The sequence below is a fragment of the Passer domesticus genome, chromosome 17, assembly GCF_036417665.1.
Source record: "Passer domesticus isolate bPasDom1 chromosome 17, bPasDom1.hap1, whole genome shotgun sequence".
Lineage (NCBI taxonomy): Eukaryota > Metazoa > Chordata > Aves > Passeriformes > Passeridae > Passer > Passer domesticus.
This window is the reverse complement of record NC_087490.1, coordinates 5,994,530-6,022,508: the sequence shown is the minus strand read 5'-3', so window position 1 is coordinate 6,022,508 and position 27,979 is coordinate 5,994,530. Positions and strand designations below refer to the sequence as shown.

Sequence of the window (27,979 nt, the reverse complement as noted above, 5' to 3'; positions counted from 1 at the left end):
ATGACCTACATGAAAAAAAGTTGCAATGTGAGGCACCTGAAATATTAGAACGAAATAGATCTTCAAGAAAAGAAACAAACAGTGCTTTGAGTCACTTTACTTTATTAATACTTCAGAACCATCAGATCCTACAGTGGCAAGTTCTTATCCCCACCTGTTTCCAATCACTGTTTTGAAACAACTTCTTGCAATATGCAAATAGATACATGAGGCACTGTGTGAATACAAAAGTGACAGTACAAAAAATTCCCAACAATTCAACCTCATGCAATACATACATATATAAAATATATGGTAATGTAGCATAATACAACAAGCACTATTAGAACAATCCATGTAAATGAATGTACAATATGCATAGCATTTAATGATCAATGACAACAGGTTTTCAACTTGTGCATAAAACCAGTCAGCTTAAATAAGAGTTTTAAGAGACTAGATAACTGGTTAAGCCACACCTTATAAAACCTGCTGTACTGCAGCTTTTCTGCTCAGGGTCACAAGTGCAGATTAGCATATAAAATAAATAAGGACTATGATTCTACAAAACTTGGCTAACAGCTCCTATTTCAAAGTCACTGGCCCTCTTACTTCCATTCAAGGTTCATCAGCCAACACAGTGGCAAGAAATGTGCCTAAAGCAACAGCTCTGCTCTTGTACTGTTTTAATACTGATAAGAAGAGATATTTGTAAGTCAGCAGGAGTGGTTACAGAGGTCTCACTCACCACTCCTCAAGCAGGGACTGGGGTTACAGCACAGGCAGACCCTGAAGAAGGGCACTGAGGCTGCTGAGCCTGGGGCTGTGCTCTGCTCCCTCCCTGCCTGCTCCCAGCTGGGCTGGCACACAGGGCAGGCAAGGCAGAAGGCTTCCCCCCACTCTCAACAGTGCAAATGTTTGAAAACAAACAATCTGCAGGAATAAGGAAAGACAGAGACAGGAACATTTCAAAACTCCTGTAATCAGGGTGAGAGCTACTGTTACCTGAAATAAGCTTAAGTATTCCTATGAAGTAAAATGCAAATAACAGGATTTTCCTCTTACATATCCAATACTGGTCCATGCCCAAGTAACAGTTACTGTAGTCTCTTATCTTCCTAGCTGACATGGTTCTTTTTACACTCTTGGTATTGCAGGCCTCCAAAGACTGGACCAAATTCACTATGGACACAGATGAAGTGAAAATTACAAAGTGGCAGCTAAACTGACTTAGCAGCCAACAGATTTTATAGCCTAAAAAGCAGTGTTTTTGGGAGAGAGATGGTGACAATGTAAAAGGACATAAAAGACAGAGAAAAAGAAAATTGGGAATAAAATAGGGAGGACACAGCAGAACTTTCTTTGAGAAGAGGAAGTTAAAAGTAATTAAAGACATTAAGTTAAAAGGAACTTAGAGATAAAAACTTCATACTGGCCTTTTTATTTGTCAGTATGAAGTTTTCACTCCAAATAAAAAAAAAATCTTGCTATTATTGAATACACTAAAGAAAAAAAAAGTGGGAAAAACAGACAAAGAAAGCAGCATTAATCATGCAATATTCAGCCAAATGCCTTTTCACAAAGGTTTCACCCTGGTTTGCTAGCTATTATCTCTCTATCCTTGGATATCCAAAAAGAAGCATCATTGCTTAGATAAAAGGATAAACAGCTCCTGGCAGGAATGATGGTCACACATTCCAGTTCCATTTGCCAAAGCAACAAACCTTTTACCTGCCTAATGTATGGCCTCAAAAGGGATAAATAACTTCACGGAGTGATCCAATTGATCAGGAAAGACCAATGACATTCCTGTGCATGGAAACCCAAAAACTATTTAATCAGTAATAATTTCAGTATTTGATATATTAATATCTCCTGGAAATTAGTAATCAGGCTTAATAGTTGAGAGAAAATTCAATAATCTAGCGTGTCACAAAGCCCAGATATATTTAACTCTCTAAGGAACTGAATGTCTCTTGTCTCTTTAGCTAAAAGGCACATAATAAGACATAAAACTCTGAGAGGAGTTTGTTATCAAAATAAAACAGACATCACAACACAGCCAAATTCATTTGCTTGAAACAGTGGTTTTCAGCCGACAGTGCACTGCCAACTCTTCTAGGCTGCCTTTTTTTTTAATTCCACTGTTTGCATTCCAAGAAGCTTGAAAACATTTCTTTTCCTATTGATTTTGTCCTCTTCTACTTAACAAAAGCTGCATCTTGCTAAATTTCTATGTGGCCAACACAGCTGTCCCTTGTTTATTTTTGTGTTCATCAGCAGCAGCAGCATGTGCAGCTTGGAACGTGCATTAAACCAGGAACACTGAAGAGCTTGTGAGCATTCAGGTCTGATAGGTCTCACCAAAATAAAGGTTTATGTGATTCTCTGGAAGATTTTGGTTTCCTGTTCCATGCAGAGATAAGGGTATCTGTCACAAGATCCTACCAACTCATTTTAAGGCATTACTTTAACAAGTGTCTATGACAGACACATGTTCAGAAGTGCAGTCACTCCTTCAAGTCTCCATTTGTTTACTGACATGACTTATATAAATAAAAATAACTTTAAATAAAATCCAACCAAAATACATGCAGAAAGTTTCTGGCTTAGCTCTTAAGAGCTGTCAATGCTGCAAAACAAATACTCCACAGGGCTGGCTGGTTGAGTGGCTCGATTTAGCAACACAGAAAGGGCCAGCCCCTTGGTTTTGATGCTGTTTGAAAGGTTTTGATGAGCTTGGCAGAACCGCCCTGGTTTCCAGTACTACTCAAATGCAACCAGAGCTGCTATAAATTTGTCTTTAGGGAGAGGACATAACTTCATTTAGATTGGGTAGTTTCACATTCATTTGAAAGCTCATTTTTCTCTTTCCCCAATCCTTCCCGGGTGGCATTTTGTTCATCAGAAGGGTTTGCCCCTCAAAAAGGGGGAATGAACCATTTTTTCCTAGTAAGAATCTGTTTGAAGGCACAGGCCCAATTGCAAAAGGGACAGTAATAGAACTAAGCAGGGAAATTTAATTCAGGCTTAACCAGAGCTAAATTATACATGAATCATCTGCAATCTGCTCTGTTGTGGCTAACATCCCCCCACCCTCTCCCTAAAGCACTTGCTTGGTACTTCAGTACTATAACACTAGAAACAATGGCTGGTGCTGCACATTCAGTACCTGCACCCACGAGAATACAAATAATTTAACCTACAGAGTTGAATTTGCACTAAGAGTAGAGCTGGAACATTAACTTGGACTTTGCTGTCTATGCCCTTTATAGATTGAGGGTATTTGCTGGTTACCTTTCGTGCAATGCCATTTATAAATATCATTTGCAAAAGTTCTCAGCCACTTGTTTTGGAAACACCTTTTTTAGGTTAGTTTTTAGGTCTTGGTTTCAAGGACTTGTTTTTTTTGCCTGGGAGGGAAGCTTCAACCCCAAATAACTGATTTAAGCTATCAACTGAACACAGGTTTTCCAGTGCAGACAGCCAACTTGTCTCCAGAATTCAGAAAACAAGAGAAGTACTTTTCCCAACATCCAACAAAAAAGTGGAAATTTTAGTGGCTCCTCATGACAGAAGGTTAATGGCCCTGGAAATGCTTTTTAAAAGAGCAGTATCACATCTGACTTTGAATTGAGATAAGTGTCTATTAAATGCTATTAAAGTCATCACTGTGATTAACACTACTCAGCTGCCAGCACTGCTGTAACCACTCGGTGCCCAATTACTCATCCTGCAGGGCTCACCATCCCCTCCACTCATTAACACACTCCAGGTTTACTCACAGCAGCACTTGCACAGTGACCAGGAACTGCAGAGGCTGGGTGCTCCCTCTTAGCACCACTTTACACGGGAGGATGTTTGGAAAAATCCATTTAGGAGCATTAGCTTCCAGGGTAGCGTTGAGGGGTCACAGAAAGTCACCTTGGACACTTTAGTGCTGTTCCTTCTCTGGCTGTTTGAAGACAAGAGTTACCACAGCTGAGCTCTGCCTTTTTAATGGGTGTGTTTCTAATTCTTTCAAGCACTGGTATTTCACTCTAAAGAACTGACATTTGTAGCTCTATTTTCCAGCCCACTTCCTTTTTAAAATAGGCATTAATAATACTTAAATGCATTCCTGTCTCTCTCTTTCACTCCTCCATCACTCAGAGGGTGGATTTTACTTAATCTCCCTCTGTTCTAAGAATTCTCCTGCATTTCTATCATCCATATTCTCAGAAAAAAAAAAAAAGCCAAAATGAAACCCCCCTCAAATGTTATTTGTAAAACTTTAATCTTGTCTCTGTCAGACCCAGAATATTCACTGTCTTAGGTGTATAGCTTGGAAGGAGAGGAAAGGAAGGGAAGGTAGAAGCATGAATTACCCATAAGCAAAAGAGATGTTGGATACCCACTAAGCAGAACTGAAGTCAGTTTCCAGCCAAGCAACAAAAGAATTTAAGTGTGCTCTGTTTTAAAATTTCAGGCTCCTCTAAAGAGCAATTTTTCTTCTACTGAGTGCTAAAATGCACTCAGCAGACATTCATCTGGAGTCTAGTAAGACATGAAAATTATTGAACATTTGTCTTGAATCCTTCAGCTAATTTCTACAGCTTCCCCCCAAACTGTATTTGGGATTTTCCTGCAGATGACACATTAGGAATTACTTATTCTAGCTGTGGGATACAAACTGCCTTTTTTGACCCATTACAATTTTTGTTGACCTAACCAGACTTTTTAAAGCTAGTAAGAAGTATCTGAAAATGAGAGAAACACTTTTAATCCATGCTGTAATCTCTATGACTTCTCAAAGACTGCTCCTATTCATTTACATCTCAAAGAAATAAAGCACTATGTCAGTCAGAATGAATGCAAATGTAAGGGAACAGCTTTTAAGAATGCAGAATTTCTTCCCTAGAGCATTGCTTGAGAATTAGATTTTATGATTGCCACAGACAGCTTTCTAAAGGCCCACTTCACTTAACTCCCATAAAACAGAAATTATCAAATTTGAAATAAAAAAGGATATTCTCACATAGCTGCAAGCATCCATCAAAAGACTTAGGACTTTCTTTCCTCTGTAATGCCAATCTGCCCAGAAAAGGTTGAAAAAAATAACCATTATAAAGAGTTTGGCTTGTTCAATCCCTTTCACCTTTGAGGAAATTTGGCAAATTTCACAAATGAAACCATATAATGAACTTACAGGTATTTCACACCTTCCTTCATAAACACAATAATTGTCTCCTCTCCTGATAACCCTCAGATGTCAATCAATTCTGCACGATTCTAACTATATTAATAATAGAATTATTTCTAAGACACCAAGAGGCACTAGTGGTCATCAGGATTTAGCATGCAATTGAGTATCTGGCTGGAAATCAAAGACAGAGGAGTTGATAAATCCAAGGAGATTGCTGAACAACTCTAAGAGCTTCCTTAAGTGAAGAAGGTTCACTACAAACACTGATGCCCACCCCACCAGGCTGCCATCATGGAAAGCCTTCCCCATACATTTTGAGACACCAAAATGTAGGGTGGAAAACTGCTTTCAACCTTCACAGCAGAAAAGCCCCTGTGTCAACACAAAGCAGCTGCTGTGTAGTGGGAGAGGAGGGCACTGAGGAGTTCCTACATCAAAAACTGTAGGATCATCCACAGCAATTGCAGCAAAAGCCTTGGGTCACTGCACCATCCCACATCAGCCAAGGATCCAGGCTGTGGACACAGACAGTGCTGCTCTGTTCTTCCTCTGAGCCTTTCCAACTCTTCTGCCTCAACTTCCTCCCCAAGCAACATTAATGCTCACCATATTTTAATCAACAGGACTGACATATTGCAGTGACATGTGCTTCTAAATGTGGCATACAATCTTGCTGCCAGATGCAAAGCACTTCTTGTTTAGACACTGAAATTAATAACAAATTTACCATTGAGCCTTCAGATCTTGTTGAGTCCTGCTAGCCAGGCAAGACAAAACACAACCACAGGCTCTAGCACGTCATGAATAGAGCACTTGTGCAAACACCCTCACATATTCATTACACTTCTTTCATCCTCTGAGCTTCACAGATCCTTAGAAAGTTATTCTGACCCAAAAGGTTCATGAAGTGTGGCCAAATTAACCTTCCATTAGGAAAAAAAATGTTACTACATTGTTTCTAGTTTGTGTTACTAAATTTTTTGTGAAGGCCAGAAGTTACTTCTTTTTAAGGGAAATAATTACTGAGATTGTTACTTTATGATTAAACCCCTAAAGCTTTCTGCACAGGGCAGGGAGTAAGTCACAGTCAAGCTTTTACTACAAACCACAAGATTTGGCAACAATTAAAGATGTTTTCTTGAAACCTAGCTACCACTAAAATAATTCACAAACTGAAACATTTAAGTGCATCAATGAAAACAAAAAGTCACATTTTAAAAATTAGGAACTGGCTCACCAGACTATGATAGGCAGCCAGAAATCCTTGGGTGAAATATTTAAGGCACTTGAGGGACAGTCAGTTTTTTTACATCAGGTAATAAAGACAGAGCCACTTTAAAATTCCAGTTTAAATAAAACTCACAACAAAATAAAGTAACACTGCAAAACATTCCACAAATGTAAAGTTCAGAAAATTAACAAATAAACACTTACAAAAAAATAAATTCTTCCTTTGTTATAGTACACAAAATAGTGGCAGGAAGAGGACATTCACCTGCTTGAGCACACAAACTGTAAAGATCTCTCTCAAATACCACAAGAGGGGTCTTTTCAGGTTGCCAAATTGCCAATAAGCATGTTTGTTAGGGAGAAACAACTCAGTGCAGTGAAATATCAGATTCCAGTTTATACACCAGAGCATCCCAGAAAGCAGTTGATTTTCTATAATTTTCCCTGGGATATCTGTAGCTAGTTTTCCTGCTTTTCTGGAGCATCCAGTTTTATTTCCTCCTCTCCATACACACGAATGTTAAATGTTTGTGTTTGAATAAAGAGGCCACATCATTCTTGTACTATCTTTGGTACAAACCAAAAGCACCTTACACAGCACACTGGTGTCACCCAGTCCCTGCACCCCAAGTCTGTTCCTACAGAACACACACAGGAAGAAAATTTTCTGTGGTGGGGACAGTTTCTCCCCTCCACCTTCCAAAGTAACATCACAGTTAAATACAACATACAGTGCTCTTTCAAGCACTAATTCAAAATTTCACTCAGAATTCATGAAATGCATATTCTCATCCATTAGCTTATACCTAGTATGGTTTCTCACCCTTCCAGGACAGGGATATGACCAACAGCCCTGGGACACACTTCAGTGTCTGCTCCCAGAGATGAAAGAGCTGTACAAATCTCCACATCTGCTCAGTGTTTTTTGAGGGAAGGGGGAGAAAAAGGGAGAAGGAAAAGACAAATGGGAACTCAGTAAAACAGGTCTTGCCTTTCTGTTCCACATTTGTCCATTTGTCTTTTTTCCTGATACATTTTGCCTACTGTATTAGAGGCTTCTTCAATGGAAAGCAGTTCCTTACATGAACTTACTTGAAACTTCTGGGCTAAACAGATTCTGTCACTGTGTGGGTGCTGCCTCGCAGCTGAGGAAGTTAAAGGGTGAGCTCTGAGCATCATCATCAGCCCTAGGGCTCTTAGAGTCTCTGAGGCAGTCTGCCAGGATGTCCTGAGGATCCCTCAAGAAGACCACCAGAACAGTGATGTTGTCACTGGATCCATTTTCCTTGGCAGCAGCCACCAGTCTCTCTGCTGCTTTGAGCCCCACTCCTTTGGTCTGCATCAAATGATCCAGGACCAAGTCTACAACCTCATGGGGCTTGATGGCATCAAAGAACCCATCACAGGCAAGGAGCAGGTAATCTTCTGAGCCAGTCAGCTCAAAGGAATCTCCATCTGCATCACCAGAGACATAGGGCTTCTGGCAGATGTCACCTGAGACAGACACAAAGCAAAGGCTTGATTACTTCAGATGTAAACAGGTACTTCTTTACCCACCAACTGCTTTTGCCATCCCCAGGGATGGTCAGATCATGTTCCAGAGGTACCTGATAAAGGATGAGAGTAGTCAAAATCCATGGAATAAGCACAGAAGACTTCTGTTTCTTTAAGGATGCTTGGAACCTACCTAAATCCAGTGGGTTTCTAAGGAGTTGCTTTAATTTAAAAATTAAAAGTAACTCCTTAGAAAGTAAAAAATTGAAGTAACTCTTTAGAAACTGCCCTAATGTTGCAGGGAAAATAAGGCATTTATTCCTAAGTTTTTTCTCTCAGAAATCTATTTGTGTGAGGAGATAGGACTTCATTTTGCAGATGTGCCTCCTGTACAGCCTTCAGAATGCCATGAAAATAATTTTTTTCTCAGCTATCCAGATATACATCACAATGCCCTAAGAATCTGCTCATTGTGTTTAGTTTATCAGTTTTCTATGGACATACTTACCAAACATGGGTTGCTACTGATCCAAATAGCATTATACAAATTCCATACTAATCTGCTCCTACTCATATATTACATTTATCTACTGTATTACTCAGAGTTATTTCTCTTTCTAATTGCCCTAATTGGCAATTAGCAAAGTAAGCTTGTTTAATAAGATTGTGAGAATACTACAATTAAAATGCCCTAAATTGCTGGATATTGAAGGGGAATGCAGTGATTTGACTTAAGCAGAAAGATCCAAAGTCAGGAGAAAGATTCATTCACATTAAAGTAGACAAAATCCCCTCACAATTCAGACATTCGAGCACATAAAAAAGGCTTGACAAATATTTATTGCTTCCTCCACTTTTGTAAATTAAATGCTGCATATTTGTTAAACTACTATAAAACATTACAGTACTTCAGGCATTTATAGGAAGCAAGATCTTAGCAGTAGGAAAAGAATAGGACTATCATAGCTAGTATGTAAAATAAAACAACATTTTATGCTCATGGTAGAACCAATAAGCTGATGTAGCTGCAAGCCATGTAAGTCCTTGCCTTATGGGAAGGACAGTAAGTAGTTCACTATTTGTTTGATGCTGAACAAGACACCATTTACAGTAAACACAGCCTCAGGTGGTGTGTTTCAATCAAATTGAATCCAAAGTTGACTGACTGTGGTGCTTTCTCTCACCAATTGCTCTGGAAACAGCCAAGGTACCATTAACCCTCCAGCAGTCCATGTAGGTTACACAGCCACCCAGAGTCTCAATCCTTGCTCTCTCATCCTGAAAAACAGTGGAATACATTTTGTTTGCTGCACCAGCTTCTGTATTTCTCCAATGAATACAGCAAAGACACATAGCAGAATCTAGCACAGAAACAGGCACATAGGATTACTGAAACAAGCCATTACTTTCCATCCCTGCTACGGCTTGGCCACAAAAAAGCAGAATTCTCCAGTTTTTGTATCATCATATGCTTTCCTATATGGATGAGTAAATTTTCCTGCCACTTCTTCCCATTCCATACCCATGTTGGGTGAATATATAAATGTTCAGAATTGAATACATGATAACTAACCTAAGTAACAATAGTCTTTGCATTGATACTCCTTTAACTACTCAATTGTTACAAATATTCATGCAGTGAAGGCAAAGGGTCATGCAATGCCAGTTAAATTTGCAAAGTCCCCATCCAATTTCATGGAATAAAATATCTGGCTATTTAAAATAGATAGGATATGCAATACACTTTAAGCCAGTTAGGCCAACAGATTAACATTAGTTTTTCAATGATAGTATTGCATATAATGAAAGATTTGCATTATGCTAATATTTTAAATTTCCATTAATCTCAAATTAGTAAGATATTTCATAACAGGCAGATTTAAATTCACACACAAAAATCCTGTGAAAGCCTGTAATTGCTGCAAGTTTGAATAGTCTGAGCAGGAATTGAAGTCAGGACTATCAGTACCATTCATTAGTACTTCTAAGCAGGTAAGGTGTAGGGATTGCCTTGTCAAGACACAGGAGTGGAAGCAAAACAAGAAATTGTTAATTCCATGCATCCTAACATACAGTATATGTAGTTATGTAAAGCACCAAACACTTAAAAGGGCTTGACTCCAAAAGGTTTCAAGACAGAATCTGACATCACACACTTAAAATGAAAAAAACAAGTCAGACTTACTTCTCTTTCAGGTTTGTGAGGTTCCATTAATGTCACAGCTTTCCCTTGCTGCACCAGCATCACCTGAGAGTCCCCCAGCCATGCTATGTGCAGTTTGTTCCCTACAATCAAGGCAGACACACCTGTTGTGCCACTGCGCAGCTTCTACAGAAGGAAAACAAACCAGGTGTGTGAGGTGAATATTCAACAAGCCCTACCAGGATGTGTGGCAATATTGAACACTTCGGTTTAATCACACTAAATGCAGCAAATTAGACCTGCTAATCCTAATTCAGGTACTTGAAAAACGGGCAGAAGATAGTAGAGAGATTTGAAATAAACTATTTATAAATGTATTTTCTAATATGCAGATGATAAATACTGTCTCTTATGTTCTTCCTTCTCTTGCTATTAATTCCAAAACTGATCTAGGAGGCTAAGAGCTCTGTTGTTTAAAACAGAGTCACGCAGAAAAGCAAAAGGATCTGAATTTCAGTAGAATGAACATTTCACAAACATCTCTCCAATCACTTCCACATTCTCCACCCTACAGATACCTTGCTGCACACAGATCTCCTTATCCTTGGGTATTTAAATGAGAATGTCAACAAAGGAAAAACATCCAACTGTCCTAGATTCCCTGAAAAGATTAGTGAGAGTCAGACCTTATGAAATGCTGGTCCCTCTTTCTTACTTCACTGACAGAAACAAAGATATTGACAATGAGTACTTCCACAGCAGTGCTATAATAAGAGCTCTCAAACAGTGTACTGTATTTTCGAAGAAAGAATGTTCATTGCACCAACTTAATTCAAAGTTTCATCAATAAGTTTAATGAACTGAGGAGTCTGATTTAAATCATAGAACACGTTTTTCATTTACAATCACCAGTGACACTAATGGTGGGACAAGAAAGAGGAAGATAGCAACCATATTATCAGGAAGAAAAAAAATCTCTTTCCCAGGTAAGAGGTAAGACAGCAGAACATCTAGAGGCTGCCTGGTTTAGACAAGGAGGCACCAGTATTCTCTCAAATAATTGATATGTCAGAATCATTTAAATCACTTTAGCACTTCTTTTCAATTACTCATCTTAAACCCAAGCACTGGTTTTCCTCAAAATAAGAAATAATGTGATTAAACAAAATCTTTATATGTAGCATAATTTCATAAAGAAGCCAGTGATTCAAATAAACTGTACTGTCAGAATTTTCTGGATAATACCACACTGTCCAACAATGCTCAGTGTTATTTAAATACAATGGAATTCATCTCTACCTACTCACCTCTCTTTTGGCTTTGAAAAGAAACATTTCATCTGTCTTCTGGAAAGAGCATTTCAAGGCCTCAGCTGGATTCTTAACAATCTCTTCATGTAACCCAACGTTCACATGTAAGTGGGTTGCTGAGTAATTGGCAGCATCCACTCCACCATGGCCATCAAACACCGCGAAGTAAGCACGATCAACATCATCCTTTTGCAGGGAGGAGAGACGGGAAGACATTCATGTCCAAAACCAAAATAGCTCAGACTGGTACCAACAAGCAAAGATTCTTTATTCTGGTTTCTTCCATACAAATGGCAATTTGAGTCCATTTACACACGTACAAAATGGATAAAATGGTACTTTGCAGGCCAATTACTTTTCTTTGTTCACTGTTAGTCACTTAATGTCCTTAAAAATAACCAGGCACTGAAGCAGCAGTCTGCTGGTTGGTTATATTGTCCTCCAGCAGTTTCATGAACTGCACTTGTACAGCTGCTGTTCTCCATATCATAGAATGATTTGGGTTGGAAGGACCTTACAGACCATCTAATTCCAGCCCCTCTGCCATGGGGAGGGACACCTTCCACTAGAGCAGGTTCCTTCAAGCCCCTCTCTTGTAGCCCCTTTAAGCACTGTAAGTTGCTATAACGCATCCCCAGAGCCTTCTCTTCTCTCCAATCTGAACAATCTCAGCTCTCAGCCTGTCTTCATAGCAGAGGTACTCCAGCCCTCTCAATATCTTTGTGGCCTCCTCTAGACTCGCTCCAGCAGGTCCTTCCCACTTTTATGTAGGGAGTTCCAGAGCTGGACACAGCTCTGCAGGTGGGGTCTCACCAGAGCAGGGTAGAGGGGCAGGTTCCCCTCCCTCAGCCTGCTGCCTTCCCTGCTTTTGATGCAGCCCAGGATATATTTGGCTTTCTAGGCTGCAGGCACACACATCACTGGGTCACACTGAGCTTCTCATCAACAAACACCCCCAAGTCCTGCTCCTCAGGGCTGCTCTCAATCCATATATAAGTTGTGCCAGTCACAAGAACATTGTAACTCCAGCAACACAACACTAGGTGAACTTCCCATCTTCCCATACCACAACTTATGACAGGAATCCCAAAGTCACAAGATCCTCCCTGCATCACCTCTTTATCAGGGCAGTAGCTGGCCCCCAGCAGTCTGAGTCACTAAGTCCTAGCTCCAATGCAGACACGACAAATAACTTATGGCAACAAACTCACAGATCATCATCACCAGGGCCCTGAGCCCACAGCAATGCTGCAGAGCTGCCCAGCCACCCTCCCCGCCGTGCCCAGACCTACGGAGAGCCCGAAGAGCTGGTTGAACTCCGGCAGCAGGACGTGGCGATCCTCCATCTTGCGGCGCGCGTTGCGGATGGCGTGGATGGACACCAGCAGGAAGCGCGCCAGGGGCCGCAGCGGCGGCGGCTGCTCCTGCCACGCGGAGCACACGTCCCGCAGCTTGTTGAAAAAGCAGCGCTGCAGCTGCTCCCCATCCAGCACTGCAGCACACAGACAGAACGGTGAGGGCTCTGTCCCACTTTCCTCTGCTACCCCATCTTTTGGCCTGTCTTTCCTTCAAGCTTCTTTCCCTACAGCTACATACACACATCCAGCACCCTGCCTTTACGGGCTCTGCAAGAATTGAAAGGAGGTCCTGAGAATAACGTGGAGAGGAAGTTGCCATGGAAGAAATGTAACATTAAGGATAATAGCAGCTTCTTTACTTGCTAGTTCTTTTTCGAAATAGAAGTTTATCAAGCAGGTGATTACATTACAAAAATCATAACAAAGACCCAAAAACTCAGTCCACTGTATTAGACATAAATGTTATTATTACATAAGTTAAATCAGTAAGATAAATTGGTAGGAGTTTGTACATACTGAAAAGTAAAAGGGAATCATCAAATGGGCAAAAAACCCTTCAAGATTACATTACTGTTATCTTGAACACAAGGGCTGAAAAAGCACTGGCCTGGCTTTGGGTCAGGTTATGTCCTACTGAACCACTTCCACTGAAACAACAAGGAAGTCTGAAACTGTTTGCTGAGGCCAATAGCTCAACTCATAGTTGAGCTGAACAGATTAGAATTTTAAGCTGTTATCTTTATCTTTTTAAATACTCATGGTTGTAGGAGCTGCAGGGACAGAACACTTCCGCTGCTCTCCAGCGTTGTCATTACAGAGCAGAACTGTAAACACCCACTGGGCACCGCGTGAAAAGCTCCAGCCAGACACTCAAATCCTCTTCTGGACAGATCCCAAAGATCAATTAATCCAAACTTGTTCATCAGTGAATGGCTTGGTGCTTGGCATTGTGTCTAGCTTTGCAACACAGTATTCTTCCAAACAGGTAACAATTTAAAGTTTTGTTATTTGAATAGGAAACCTGCCTCAATGCTAAATCAACTAACCTCAAAACACACTGAAAAGAACATTTATAGAGCAAAAATAATTTGCTTGTGACAAGTGTATACTCTAAAGACCTGCAGTCCATGAACTATCTTTCCTATATCTATTTTATCCTGACTCCTGCTAACACTGCTAGCATTAAAGCCTCCTCAGAACTCCTTTTTATAACTCCAGGATGTCAAGCTTTTTTTTTTTTTTTTTCTTCAACAACAGTGGCTGGCCAGCTTCAGATGCATGTCTGGGTCTGGAGAATTGAAAGCTTAAATATAAACACACATCTTTGATTAGCAGCCACTACATACTCACCAAAATTACTTTTGATTTGCTTAATATGTAGGTGTTAAGAGACAAGCTATAAAAACCTTGAGATATTAAATCATTCCATACACAAAATAACTAAATAGGACAGCATCTCTGACAGCCTTGCCTACAGCTGTTAGTTTACATATTTGTAAATGTCTAGACTAATACTGACCAGAAGACACATATTGCTGCTTAAATATTAAGCTTGTGACATCTGACAAAGAATTTAGTATCTTAACAGCAGAAATGCTTCTGCAATGTACCACAAACAGTGGTACTCACACGTGCACACATTTTCCCCCCCCATTGCTTATTATATAATCACTTCTTTCATTCCAAGAATGCTTTTTTTGGCAGATTTATTACTGCAGTGCAGGAAGAGAGTCCATACTGTGCTGTAGCATGAGGAACAGCTTTCCTTCTAGTTGTACAGTTAAAGTGATGTAATAGCAATTACAAGATAGGGGATAAGAAGTACAGTCCAAGGGGGCAGAAAATGAGCTTCTTTAAGTAGCTGTTCCTTGCTGAGACTGGGCAACACAAGTACCTGGGCAATGAGCAAATTTCCATCCCGTTTGATAGGGGAATGAATGGTCAGTAGAGATTTGATCTAAATGGCAATGGTGACAAGAATGAACAAACAAAATAGACAGGAATATATAAAATGGAAATTAAAGAAGGTTTTAACCATCAGAACAGGGAGGGCTCTGGGGCATTTGTCAACAAGGAATAGTGAGAGCGAACATGAACTAGTTCAACACGAAACTCATCCAAGGATTTTCCAACTCTGCCTGCACTATCTTAAAAGTAGACTCCAGTCTTATCTTTATGGCCTTCAGAGCAAAACAGCAACCTGAATATTCTACATATGTCCCCAATATAACCAGAGACATCAGATGCTTGTGACCAAGAACATGTCCATGTCCTACCAAGTCCTTCATTACTCCTTGTTCCTAAACATTATTTCTTTATTATTCAGATAGGGTTCATTTTGGTTTGTGGGCCCAAGATTTACATAAGACACAGAACTACAGATTACAATCCTAGGCTCACAAATGTATAGCAGTTCATGTCCTGTATTACTGCTATAGTTCACCTCAAAGACAATTACATGGGAGTCAAGGAAGAGTCCTCAGCACAGTGACTGCAGGGTGCTCTGGCAGCAGTTTCCAACTGCTTGGTGCAAACCCACGTAATTAGCCTAGGTGAGTTACAATATGCTGCTTCTGACTTTCCTGTAGAGGCTGCAGTGACCTGCTCACACTGAGCTCATATTTGCCAGCTCCCCCTCAAGGCAGAATCCTGCCCCAGGCCAGGTTAGCTGCAGTGAGTGAAGGCCACAAGCATTAGGGCAAGGGATGACATAATCAGGGTGCAGCACGACTTAATTAACTGAGTTCCCCCTCCTGCCGTTTCAGACTTGGACATGAATGCTGAAAGAGGCTTCTGGGAAGTGTCATATCCTGGCCACTGCACTGCTCTGTTTGGGGCACGCTGAACTGTCTTTCAACCCATCCCAGAAAAAATGGAAGGGTGAATATTTCCTCTTACAGAACAGACTGGTTTGCCTAAGATATCTCTTCTCCATTTTTATCTTCTACTCTGCCTGCATCCTGCTCCATTTAAATTCTTGGCACTGGGACTAAAGGTTTGGTGGAGTCTAATGTTAAACACTTCAGTACGTAAATGCAGTAGGACCATCTGTTACACAAGGCACAAACCCAGTACTCAGTCACCAAGGTCTGTTCTCTCTCCTGTTCTCTCCAGTTCACTCAAGAAAAAATGCAGGCATCAGGTAGAAGACAGAAACTCTTCTTCCCTCAGTATCCCACCTTTATAGGGGAGAGTGGGAAGAAAAGAAATAATTGATAAAGACCCAGACTATCGAGCAACTTGTCAAAAGAAAGATCTGGAGTTTCAGGATGTTTAAGATGTGGAGGAGCCAGAATCTGTTGCCAAGACAAAAGCAAGATGGTTTATATGGATGAATTGAAGGTGTTGGTCTGGCTGTACAATTGTGGTGATGTCAATGTCAAAACAGGAATAATTAGCTAAGGTCACTCTGCCAAAGGGAAATGGACACACTCCTCCCTTTCAGAAAGGCAACACACAGGATCAGTCAGGGCTCCAGACACTGCGTTTGCATGTTGCCCACAAAACAAGCACATCTTCCTTTCATCCCATCCCACAGATACACAGCAAAAGAAAATGAAGTTCCATTCACTGCTGCTTGCCAGGCAGCCTAACCAAATAAATCCGGGAAGCATTTCAAAACACTGAGCTCTCCTGAAAGACAGCCTCTGGGAAAACCACAGACGGAAGAAAAAGTGTACTTACAGGTGAATCTTTCCTCATCTCCTTCTCCCTCTGTTTCCACATTTTGCAGCTTAAAGTCAGTCAAGTCTGTTTGGAGAACTTCATCAACTGCAGCATGGATCAATGATGCTGCAAGAAGTGGTGAAACATCTCTGCTGGTAAGAAAAGGAAGGGAAAGCAAAATAGACACCATTAGCTGAAACTGAGCTACAACCTCACAGTGAGTCTGGTGACCTCAGACTTAGAAACCATTACACACAATAATACAAACTTCATTAGTAAACTAGTAGAGCAAACCATATGTTCAATATTTATTCACACAAATCTTTAGTAAGAGTCTCAGTTAGACAACTGCTTTCTCAAGAATGTAAAGAGGAAGAAGTGTATGAATCATATTTTCAAACTGTTGCCTCACACTCCAGTCACAGATGGTACCTCTTTCTCTTGAGTGCTCAGATGGGAACTGCTACCTTCAATTGCAGCCTCTGAACACACACATTTTGTTTCTACTCACTACACAGCATTTCTTGCTTGCAGTCAACAGTCTCCCCACAGACAGTATCAAGAGCTCAGCATTGTGGTAGATGCAAATCTCTAAAAAAGTTACTTGGAACTCTCCTTCCCTTCACAAGAAAAGTCATGCTTAATGCTAACCTACAGCCCTTATGATTCAGTTTATTCTGACTGAAAGTTTTCCAAAGAAGCCACCCAGGTAAAAGGTGCAGAGTTGAGACTGGGGACTAGGATAAAAAGAGGCTCTAAGATTCATTTTTTAGACAAAGCTTTTAGGTAGGCATCTAGAACACAATAATGCTACACTGTCTGCTCACCATCTCCTGCTCACTCAGTGCTTTATTCAAGCCACATGATTTATAAGTATACACTTGTTATAATGTTTTTCAACCTGTTAACAAATAAATCCCATCCGACTCCAAAAGGAGGCTACTATAAAATAACTCCTATATTCACTACAGTCTCATGGCAAGCACTAACAACTACAGTATACATACAAAATGTGTTCCAGCCATTTCTACGACCACAACGAAGAATAAGCATCAACATACATAAAAAGCCACTTTATCCATTGTTCATGGAGTGTTTGATTCCCACAAGGTGTTGAATTACCCAGCCAAAGCAAATACCACATTAAGGTGCAAGTCAAGGACAAGACTTTGTTTTCCCAGGAAACATTTAGAAAGTTCTGCACAAAACTGGTTTGCTGGGGAGTATGAAATGGTGGAAGCATTTGGTCTGTGATGTTGCTCAGCAATGAGTGGTTTGTATGTACAGAAGGGCAGGGAGGGGAAGGCCACGGGGTTTTAGATCCCAGCGACAACAAGCTGAAATGCATTTTGCCATTGTGCTCCTGAAAGAGGGGCCTTGTCACATCCTCACAGCCATGTATGAGTACCTCCTGTGGCAGCAAACAGAAAGCATTGTGTCAGTCAGCAGGCTCCAACACAGGCCTGCTTTATGCCACGCATTCTGTGGCAGTGATGGCCCAATTTAATGAGTTATTTCGGTACTTCAAATAGATGGCAACGTGTTTGCAGTCCTTTCAGTGCTAGCTGCAGTCATGTCACATCAAGGGAAAACAGAATGTGGCTTTTTATTTCTTTTTTAAGGCTGATATGCTTAGGGGAGGTAGCTCCTTTCCTAGCTCATTTAAAGTAACAATGCCTGCTTATAATGACTCTGGCACTGACAGACAACCTTTTAAAAGGTCAGGCAAGAAATACATCCAAAACAGATAAGGCACCCCTGCCCTCCAAAATCCTTCTTCCTGTTGATGTTCATGTAAGAGAAAAAGAAAGAGCTGTGAAAATATAAGCCCATAAACAATGTCAGATGTGTTGTTGACACTGCTGAAAGTCAGAAGCTTTAGTCAAAGCACGTTTCAGCTCCAAGAATAGAGACAAGGAACATTAAGAAAATAGCAATGCATTTAGCTGCACAGTGAGAGCCACAGCTTCAGACATCTTCAGAATTTCTCTGCTATACTGGAGGAAAAAAAAATCTTATCTAGCCTGGGTTCACAGCTCAGCATCAGAAGAGGGTTTAATACTTTGATTTTAAATTCTGTACATTTCTGCTTTCCAGAGTCCAGAATTACTGAATTGGGTCCATAAAAAGCAGCTTAAACAAAAGGAAATCTACTAAGTCCTATAATGCACAAGTCATGTACAAACCTCTGCTTACAGGATGCCTACAACAAAGAGAAAAATTACCAATTATGTCACATCCTTCAACTTTTTCCAGTTGCCACCCAGTTCCTAGAAAGGAAATTTTGTGATTCCTCAGTACTGATATGCTTCATTCAGCTTTGCTTCCTATGTATCTCCTCCCACTCCATAGTTCTGCAAATCTTTAAGACAGTGGTTGTTTATTGGGATTTTGTTATTATGCAGACAGCAACGACATCAAACAATTGATTCTGACACTGAAAAAAGATAAAGTCTAAAAATTACCAAACCTGTTTAGTTCACACTCAGTTCTGAACAGAACATATTTGTGATTACTTTATTAAATCTTCATCACAGCATCAACATATTGGCAAGACTGCTTTCCACTTGAGCTCAAGTAAATGGAGCTCCAAGGAATGGCGTCCTTCATTCAGGTTAAATGTTTACCAGTTCTAAGTTCACCTTCTAAATCAGAGACTTTAAGAGTTAACAAAATGTGTCACTAAAAAAGAGCAAGAACCACTGTTTTAGTTGAGAGCTACAAGGTCTCACTTGGCTGGAGAGTCTCTGGAAACAGCCACAGTACCTATGGCAACCAGTGCAAAAGTAACCCACTGCAATTACCATTGCAGACTTCAAACCTTTCCTGTAAGCAAAGAACAATGTCACTTATTGTTAAAACCTTCCTTTCAAAGAAGTCCAAGACACCCTGGTGATGAGCTGACCCAAGCATAATTTAATCTGCATGAATCAGAAGGAACACTGTAGCTGTTTCCTAAAGTGGAAAACCAACTGTACTGGGAAGAAGAGAAAAGCTGGTGGGGTGTGTTACAGGCACAGGATGCTGCTTTAGGGGAATCTCAGAAGAAACACGTTAGCCCCATTCCTCTGACACGCAACACTAAACACTCAGCCTCAGCACACAGGCTAGTAGTAAACAGACCTTGAATTTCTTTGCTGCAGGCTATTTCTTTGCTAACATAAAGGGTGTGCTCTGACCACAATAAAAAATATTTTAAAAGAATTAAAGCATGTCGTAACAGTGCAGACGAGGCATCGTAGCTTCACCAGCAGCTGAAGTCAGATCAACAGCGGCTGGAGCATGGAGCTCATCTCCTCCAGCTACTCACAGCAAAATACAAGACTTGTTTCAAAAACCTGAGTACAGATAAAAGAGGTAAGTTAAAGAGTAAAGTAATACTTATGATAATAAAGATGACACTTAAATTTACATGTCACCCTCCTCCTTGAAAGATTCTGGATTACTGGACACACACAGTACTGGTGAAAGGAGCTATGCAAAGCTCCTGTTGATACACATACCTCCAGGCCAAAATAAAGTTACACACAGAAGTAGAATGCAATTATAATGTTTTGCATACTTTAGATTTGGCATAAATTACAGAACAGAACTTACTTCTCTTGTTCACCTTGTTTCTCTTCTGCAATACAATTTAGTTATCTATTATTTTTTCATGTCAAAAGTCCAGCTGTCACACCACCACAGCCACAGTGTAATCACGTATGTCAGGTCAATCATAAGACTATTGTTGACCCTTTTAGTACCAGTCTTCAGAAAGAAAAACACCAAAATATGTACACGTTCTTTTGGAAAGCAGAAACACAATAAGATAACTTCTCACTCATTTTTTATTTGGGTCATTAAACCCCCAGTACACTTGCAGCTAGTGTTGCAAACAAGTCACCAGCTCAAAGATGCTCCCACCTCTTCCCCTCCAGTTTAAGCAGGTACATTCAGAAGCATTCAGCAAAGAGTTTTTTGGGTAAAGGGGAAGCATCCAGAGCATCAAAGGTCAGGTCACCACCTTGGCCAGAGCCTCAGCTACAACTACACTTTTTGTGAAGGCTTGAAAACAGTTGACAGACTTCCTGCAGTGCTCCATGCCCAGCTTACAGCTGCTTTGAGGACTCAGAGTTGTGCAGCAGATGGCAGACCCCAAAAAGATGCTCCTCAGCACTGGGAGCAGAGAAATGAGCTCTGTGTCACCTTGGAGGGTGGTACACAGCCTCTCTAGGATATGCCAAACACTCCATGTTTACACAAAGCCTTCTGCATTTTTATGCACCTATTTTGCAAGCAAAAGGATTCATATTCCCCCCACTCCAAATACATTCTCCCACTGTACTGTCAGGAAATCTCTTTGTATAAAATAAAGCACAAGAAATTACCAACTGTCTTGGCCAAGTATTGATCACTTATCTTTCAGATTAAAAAAAAGTGATTAATTTTGTTTCTAGACATTATTACCAAAGTCATGGCAACAAGGCAGCAGCGCTGCTGCAGGCCAGAGCCCCAGTGTGTAATCCTCTTTTCCCTTCAGACTGTGCAAACACACATATGCTGGGCAGAAAGAAGTGCTATATCTCAAAGCACAAGCTCCAGCACAAGTCAGCTGCAGCTGCCTCACATCTGAGGGAAGAGGTGCCCTTATTTGCTCCATGGCTCTGGAACAGAAGATCACACACAGCTCGGGGTGTGTTTCCAGCATGTTGCAGCTCTATCAGCAGCGGGTTTAGTGCAGATCTGCAAATGCCAGCAGTTCTCCAGCAAGTGAAAGATCCTCTCACACTGCCAAAATAATAGCAGGTCACAAGTTTCCTCATAAACAAAAGCTGCTTGTATTCAGTATTTTCTCCCCAATCTGCTGCTTTTATTTCCCTTTTGCTTTTTGTTCTTATAATCAACTACAGAATGTTTCCACTCAAGCAGCTTTAAGCATTAGCATTTATTAGAGCAGTACCTAGAGTTCCCAGGGTGATGGTGGCCTGAAAAGTACAAATATATATCCATTAAGGAGAGAACATCTGACATTCTACAATGCACAGGAAGTTGTTTCTTGTGCTAACAACATCAGGTCATTAAAGGAGATGAACAAGAGAGAATCAAAACAAATACATAAACAATGCCACACAGAATTTCCATCTCTTATGGTTACATGAAGCAGTTTTTTTCCAGCTTTTCTTATGAAACTACCAGAAGCAGCAGCTTTAGAATCCAGAATCCATCTGTTCAGGCCCTTCAGTCATTACTGAACAGTTTTTATACAAAATGTGCAGTGAAGAGTCACCTGCTACTTCCATTTTATTCTCAGCAGGAAGAAAAACCCCACAGCAGAACAGGAGAGGCTTAATGCCACTTTTCAATTAAACCCTAAACATGTTGTTTCAAAATTGAGTATTTATCCTGAAACAACAACAGAAAGGGTGTTTCACACAGGTTATGAGAGCAAAATATGCAAACATGTTCCCAAGCAAGGAGAAGTACCAGTGCATTACATCAAATTGTTCAAATTAGGAATAAGGAAGTAAGTTTTGGGAAATTTATTAAAAGCAGAGGTCACAGTAGAAAGTAGTTTTCATAGAGGAAGAGACTAAAGAGTGTTTTAAGAAGAGATTGGGAAATCAGAAGCAAGCTAAGATTTTCTTTTCCCCCTCCTCATACTTAAACCACATTGGACAGCAAAATATCAGAATTGCTGAATTAACTACTCTAAAAGAAGGGAATACTGGAAATAAAGACACCAGAGCCACACCTTGGTGTGAGCACTAGAGTGTAAAGCACAAAGACACAAAACAGGATGCTGAGGCAACAGCAGATCGCTTGGGAGGGGGCAGGACAGGAAGCCCAAGTCTCTCAACTGTTATTGTAGTAAATCTCCTCCAACAGGAAGGCTGCAGCAATTTCACATTGTTCTTTGGATATGTCACAGGATGGCCATACGAGTTTCAGCTCCTATCAAGGGGAAGACAAAATTTCTATATTTGGGGGTCTGACTTCATCTCATGTTCTGTTGCAGTGAAAGTCAGGAATATTTCAGGTTAATTTCTAAAGCTTGGGAAGTAACTAATGATCACTTCATTAACATTCACCTATTTTCATAGGCTATCAGAACACAGCTATTACCCAAAAGTGTATGTTAATTAAAGTTCTACAAAACAAGATTATTTAAGTCTGCTCTGATTCTTCAAAATGTTATGCATGTGTTTAGCTGCAGTTAGCAGCAGGCAGTTTCATCAATTTATTTATCAATGATCTATCCAACGTAGAAATATCTGCAAAACTTTACCAGATTAATGATTTAGGGGCAAGGCCTGCCAGAGAGCAAATTGGTTTGCTGTTTTAGCTGGTGTTTCACCATGGTAGCAGAAATTGGTTAAAATAATTCATTTTAGATTAGGTCATTCAGGGATTAGCCTGATGTACCCAGCTGCTTCCATGTAAAAAGATGCGTGCAGCCTTGGAGAAGCAGCAGCATTCAGAAACTCCTTGTTGAACCCAACCAAAGCTGTTTCATGGCCCATTCTCTTCTCAGCAAAAATCCTGATCAGTCGTGGAGGAACAACGCTCCTCACTGCAAGGGCACAAAAGTCTGTGCCTCCAAGCAACTGGCAGAACAAGCTAAACATCACCATATGCTGTCTCGTGAGCCAAGGACACTGCTGGGCCTTCACGGGCTATGGACCTTGATGGCCTTGGGCCCTCAAGATGACCCAAACATCTGTGCCCGTGTCAATGAAGTACCTGACAAGGCAGAAATGAAAAGCAGAACAGCAGCACTGAGTGTCAAACTTGCTTCCCAATAACACTTTGATCCACATAGAAATCCTCCATCAGTACTAATCACCATGTAAAATACATTCTGTGATGCTGGAGTGTCAGAGAAATCTCACACTCAGGAAACAGAGATCAAGCAACAATGCCAGAAGTCAGCAAGGTACATCCAATAACCCTCCAGAGTGTTAAACCCATGTAGAATAGCACAGTGATATTTGAGGGTGTGTGTTTTTCACTGAGCTGCCCTCCACGTGTTTGGATGCTGCCATGACAGGCTGCTGGGTCCCAGCTACAGTGACCTCCTGCACAGTCACTGATCTGGCCCCCCTTCTGCATCTTCAACAACTTTGATACAAACATTTAAGTGTCTTCTAATGCCAGCCCTCACCCTTATTTTTCCATTTCTTAAAATCTTTAACATCCTTATATCTCTTATTTACTTACTACTCCCTCATCTTGACATCAACAGAAAAGTTTATCTAGCCTTCAAAGTTGTATTTTGAATAGATCCACAAACATGGGAAAAAATTGTTATGTTGGCAATTTCTCACACAATCAGAGACTTCGTTTTAGTTTTAGTTCCTAATTACAGGGATTACAAGAAGAAGGCCTGCAATTTCAAAACACAAGATTCCTGTCTTGGCCTTGGGCTGTATCAGTCTTCTTCTCCACATGCAAGAACTTAGCCTACCCAACAGGAAAATGCAGCCTTTTTGCAACTGCAAAATGAGGTTTCTCTTTGTCTTAGGAGTCCAAAACTGAGCCATAATTCTGTAGGGATCCCTACATTTGACACTTCAGGTACACTTCATTAGACCCAAACTCACAACTTCACCCAAACGCAGAGCTGCCCGCAGCCAGCCATGAGAATTCATAAAAACACTTTTCTTATCTGTTTCTGATTTTCACAAACATTTTGTGAAAAGAAGAATTAATAAGTAGATTGCTTCACTTCAATTCTTTACTTTCTTTAGCTCTCTTTCCCCTCCTCTTTTTTTTTTTTTAATTGCCAGCTCAGGACTCGGGCAGCTCCACAAGAGAGGCTGTGGAGCCAGAACTGGCTGCAGGGCAGGAATGTGAAAAATGAAGCTTCTGACACTGGCAGGCTCCTCTGTGTAAACACCAGGAGTGACAGGTGAGGTGAAAGCATTGCAAAACCATCATTCCTCTTCTGCTTCCACTTGTTGCTGTGCCCAATAGACAACAGCAGAATGTCAGCAGATATGCAGCTCAGAAATGCTGATTTTTAAAGCACTGCAGTTTGAGTAACACACCCCACAACTCTACAGCCTCATACCTTCCTCTCTACATCAAGTGTAGAGAGCACCAGCCTGGCCCACGTGGCACAGTGGGTGCCATGTGATAAGTATTTGTTCAAGACTGGCATTACCCTGCTCCTTAAAGCATTCACCCAGAACCACTCTTGCTCCACAGAGTTCAAAGATTCAATGCATGTGATGAATTTGTAATCTCACTGTGGAACAAAACACAGCTGTGTTTTGGTCAAGAGCAATCTAGTCAAAGCACAACTAAAAAATGCAATGATTATCAGGGCCTTTTAAAACTACAGACTAAGAAACTGCACTTCTTTGGTATGCATTTTTCATCTTCAGATTTAGGCATACCATTTAACTGAGTGATATTATGTCCATAAAAACCTCTGTAATATGCAGGAGTAACTTAAGGCAAATTTCCAGGACAATTTAAATATCTAAAAATGACCTATACATTTTCAACAACAACAAAAAAAAATCTAGTTACTGTTCCTAAACTCAGTGGATGATAGTTTAAAAGGCAATTAATTCAAACCACGTTTACTATTTATCAAATTCCTCTAGTAACCAGGTAACATTCAGCACATACCAAACCAGAACCAGCCCCCTCCACACCCCAGTACCACAGCACAGCCTGATCACCACTCGTGCTCTTTTAGACCATGCACAATCAGTGCTCTTGGCTTTTAAAAGCAGGTTAGTGAAGCAGATTGTGGCAGGAACTTTGTAACAGCTGCAGCGCACAGGCCCTACTGCCGAAGTGCAATAGGAGAGCAGAGTATCAGGAGAAATTGGTGGGAGATAACCTGTTCCAGTGAAGTGAACTTGTTAAAAGTAAGTCACACTAAAATTCTTAGCAGCATTAAAGAGGAAGGCGAAACTGCTCAGGATGAAGTTGTTAGGATGCAGTCAGGGGATGACAGAAGCATCACCGAGGAGCCGCTGCGTGTTCCAGCAGCGGTGTGACTGCGCTCCTGAAGTTGTAAGAAAACATCAGCTTGAGCAGCCCGCACCAGCACGTCCCACTCGCGGGGCTGGGGAGCTGAACCCCCCTGGAGCCGGCTCGATTCCTCCCGCGGGCAGCCCTGGCAGGCTCCTCCGGGCTGCTCCCCCGGGCCTGCGGGCCCCGAGCCCACACAGCCCCGGCCCGGCCGTGACTGCGGACTGAACCCGCTCCGGAGCGGGAGGGGAGTATTGAAAAGCGCACACAAACAATACCATGAACGCACGGGGCCAAAGGCCTGTGGCCTCAACAGCAGCATGCTAATAACAGTCACCAAAAGTAATTTAGAAGCGGGAATAACAATAATAAATAAATCTCCAAACCTAAAATTCCCCGGAGACGCTGAGGGCTGTCCCCCGCCCCCGGCGGGCCCCGCGTCAGGAGGAAGCGCCTCCCGCGCCTGCACCTGCTGCGGCCTCGGAGCCGGGCGGCCCCGCTCCCTCACGGCGGCCGCCAGCGGCGCCCCCGGGGCGGCCCGGCCGGAGCCCCCGCCCGCCGCACCGTCCCCTCACCTGCTGCCCAGGAGGCTCCTCGCCCGCTCGGCCAGCGCGCCCGGCACCTCGGCCCTGCTCAGGGCGCCGCTCCCCGCGGAGCTCCACGGCAGCGGCTCCCCCGGGCCCAGCGGCGCCGGGAAGTCCCTCAGGAAGGAGCTGAGGGGAGCCGCGGACGGCTCCACTTCCAGCGCCATGGCGGCGCTGCCCGGCCGGGAGGGGCGAGCGGGGCGGGGCCGGGTGCGAGAGCGCTGCCGGCCCCTTTAAGGGACGCGAGGGGGCGGGGCCGGAGGGGCGGGGCCCGCGCGGGGGCGGAGCCTCAAACAATGCCTGGAATGCGGCAGCAGCTCCCGGGCCCGCGGGCGGGAGGGACCGGGCGGGATGGCCCGGGATGGACCGCACCGGGCGGGACCGGGATGGCCCGAGAGAGACCGGGACGGACCGGGCGCGATGGCCAAGGCGGGATGGCCAGGTCCGGCCCGGCCCGGGCCGCTCTCTGCACACCGCCGCTTCTGGTGCTCCCCTTCCACACACCCTCTGCCATCAGAGAAGGGCTGAAAGCAGCAGGAAGGAGCACGAAGGCGTTTCCCAGGGATGCCTCTTTGCAGAGCCCCCCCCGCGCTCAGCACTCGTGGAATGCTGGAATAACCTCAGTTATTCTAGGGACCATCAGGATCACCCCAAAAATCTCACCGTGTGCCTGGCAGCATTGTCCACCACTCCTGTGGCTTCCCCTCCAAACCCTTCCCCATCCTCTGGCTCTCCTTTGGATGCTTTCCAATAGTTTAATGTATTTTTAACATTGTGGTGCCCAAGACTGCACAGTACTCAAGGTGAGTACTGACCCAGGTGAGTGGCTTTTCTATCCTAAAATACTTTTCATTAGATTATGAAGAATTACCCATCCTGACAAATCACATACATGTAAACAGGAAGGGTGCAAAGAGATTTTACAACCAAAAGTGCAAATAATAACAGTAAAAACCATGCTTGGAGGAAGAGGAAAACATTCCTACTCAGCTGGGAAGCCATGAAGAATGACCAATGACAGGTTTCCCACAGTTGCAGGATCATCTCCAAGCATCACAGAATTCCCAGCCAGCAGCAGCAGCCAGCTGGGCACTCAGGTATGTTCAGGGTGTACAAACCAGGCTACAGCTAAGAGAGGACTTGAACTGATTCAGTACAAGCACCCTGGCAGCTGTTGTAGTTTATGCCAACACCTATGACTCCAAGGCACCACATCAACTTGATTTTTAAAACAATGTTGTAGCTCTTCATGAAAAGAAGCTATTTGCTCCAGCCTGCTTTTACCAGAGAGAACTAAAAGAACTACAGAAAAAAATCTTCTACCCATGGCTGGATCTTCTAAGGAGTACTGTAAAACATAGTTCATGTTTGAGCTGGAAGTGTATAAACAAACATTTGATCAGAGGAACAGACGTGGTGCTGTGGTATTTGGGCTCTGTTCTCTGGTTCAGTAAATGCACACTGTGCCAACTAAAACAGCAGAGTTATAAATTACCTTTGTAGGGACTTGTTTTTCCTCTCTGTTGCCAGTGCATCCCATGTCAGGTCACTCTGCACATTCTGTGTTGAAATGCAGCAGCCTTTGCACCTCCCATCTGACCACAACTAGTGCTGAAACTGTTCTGGGGCTATCGATGACACAAACTGTACTTGACCAGATGACCATTCATGCTCAGCCATGAGCCCATGGAAGGAAAGGAGAGAGTATTATATATTTGTACAGTGAGATTTTGCACCCAGGGCTGCAGTGCTTAGCTACAGCTCCACAGGAAGGCACGAGGACACCCTCCTTTTGACACCAAAGCTAACCAACACTGAAATGACAACTCAGGGAACACACAGGACAAACTGTACCTTGTCAGACATGATCTGCTGTGTGACCACAGAGCAATAAGCCAGCATGGATAGTCAATCTGTCTTCCAGCAGCAGGAGGAGGTCTCAGGACCCTCAATGAGGTCTCTGGACCCCATTGACCGTGAGATACTAACTTGTCTGTGCAAGCCATAACTTGGGAATCACTGCTCAAGGCAGATATTCCCCTTCACATTTATAATTTCCA

The 27,979-nt window shown here is 42.2% G+C and overlaps 1 protein-coding gene across 2 annotated transcripts; it reads right to left on the bottom strand.

Annotated features, from left to right (window-relative positions):
* Nucleotides 1-85: 85 nt before the first annotated feature.
* Nucleotides 86-26,140, bottom strand: PPM1F (protein phosphatase, Mg2+/Mn2+ dependent 1F). 2 transcript variants are annotated; one of them, XM_064392933.1, is made up of 7 exons: nucleotides 25,911-26,140; nucleotides 16,384-16,517; nucleotides 12,634-12,833; nucleotides 11,339-11,527; nucleotides 10,074-10,217; nucleotides 9,073-9,166; nucleotides 86-7,888 (listed from the first exon to the last, which is right to left on the bottom strand). In XM_064392933.1, exons 1-7 carry the CDS (start codon nucleotides 26,084-26,086, stop codon nucleotides 7,515-7,517), a joined length of 1,311 nt encoding a protein of 436 aa, XP_064249003.1. In that variant the 5' UTR covers nucleotides 26,087-26,140; the 3' UTR covers nucleotides 86-7,514. The 2 variants fall into 2 exon arrangements, with proteins under 2 accessions (XP_064249003.1, XP_064249004.1); XM_064392934.1 differs by having other exon boundaries at nucleotides 16,384-16,514; nucleotides 25,911-26,139.
* Between the last annotated feature and the right edge of the window lie 1,839 nt (nucleotides 26,141-27,979).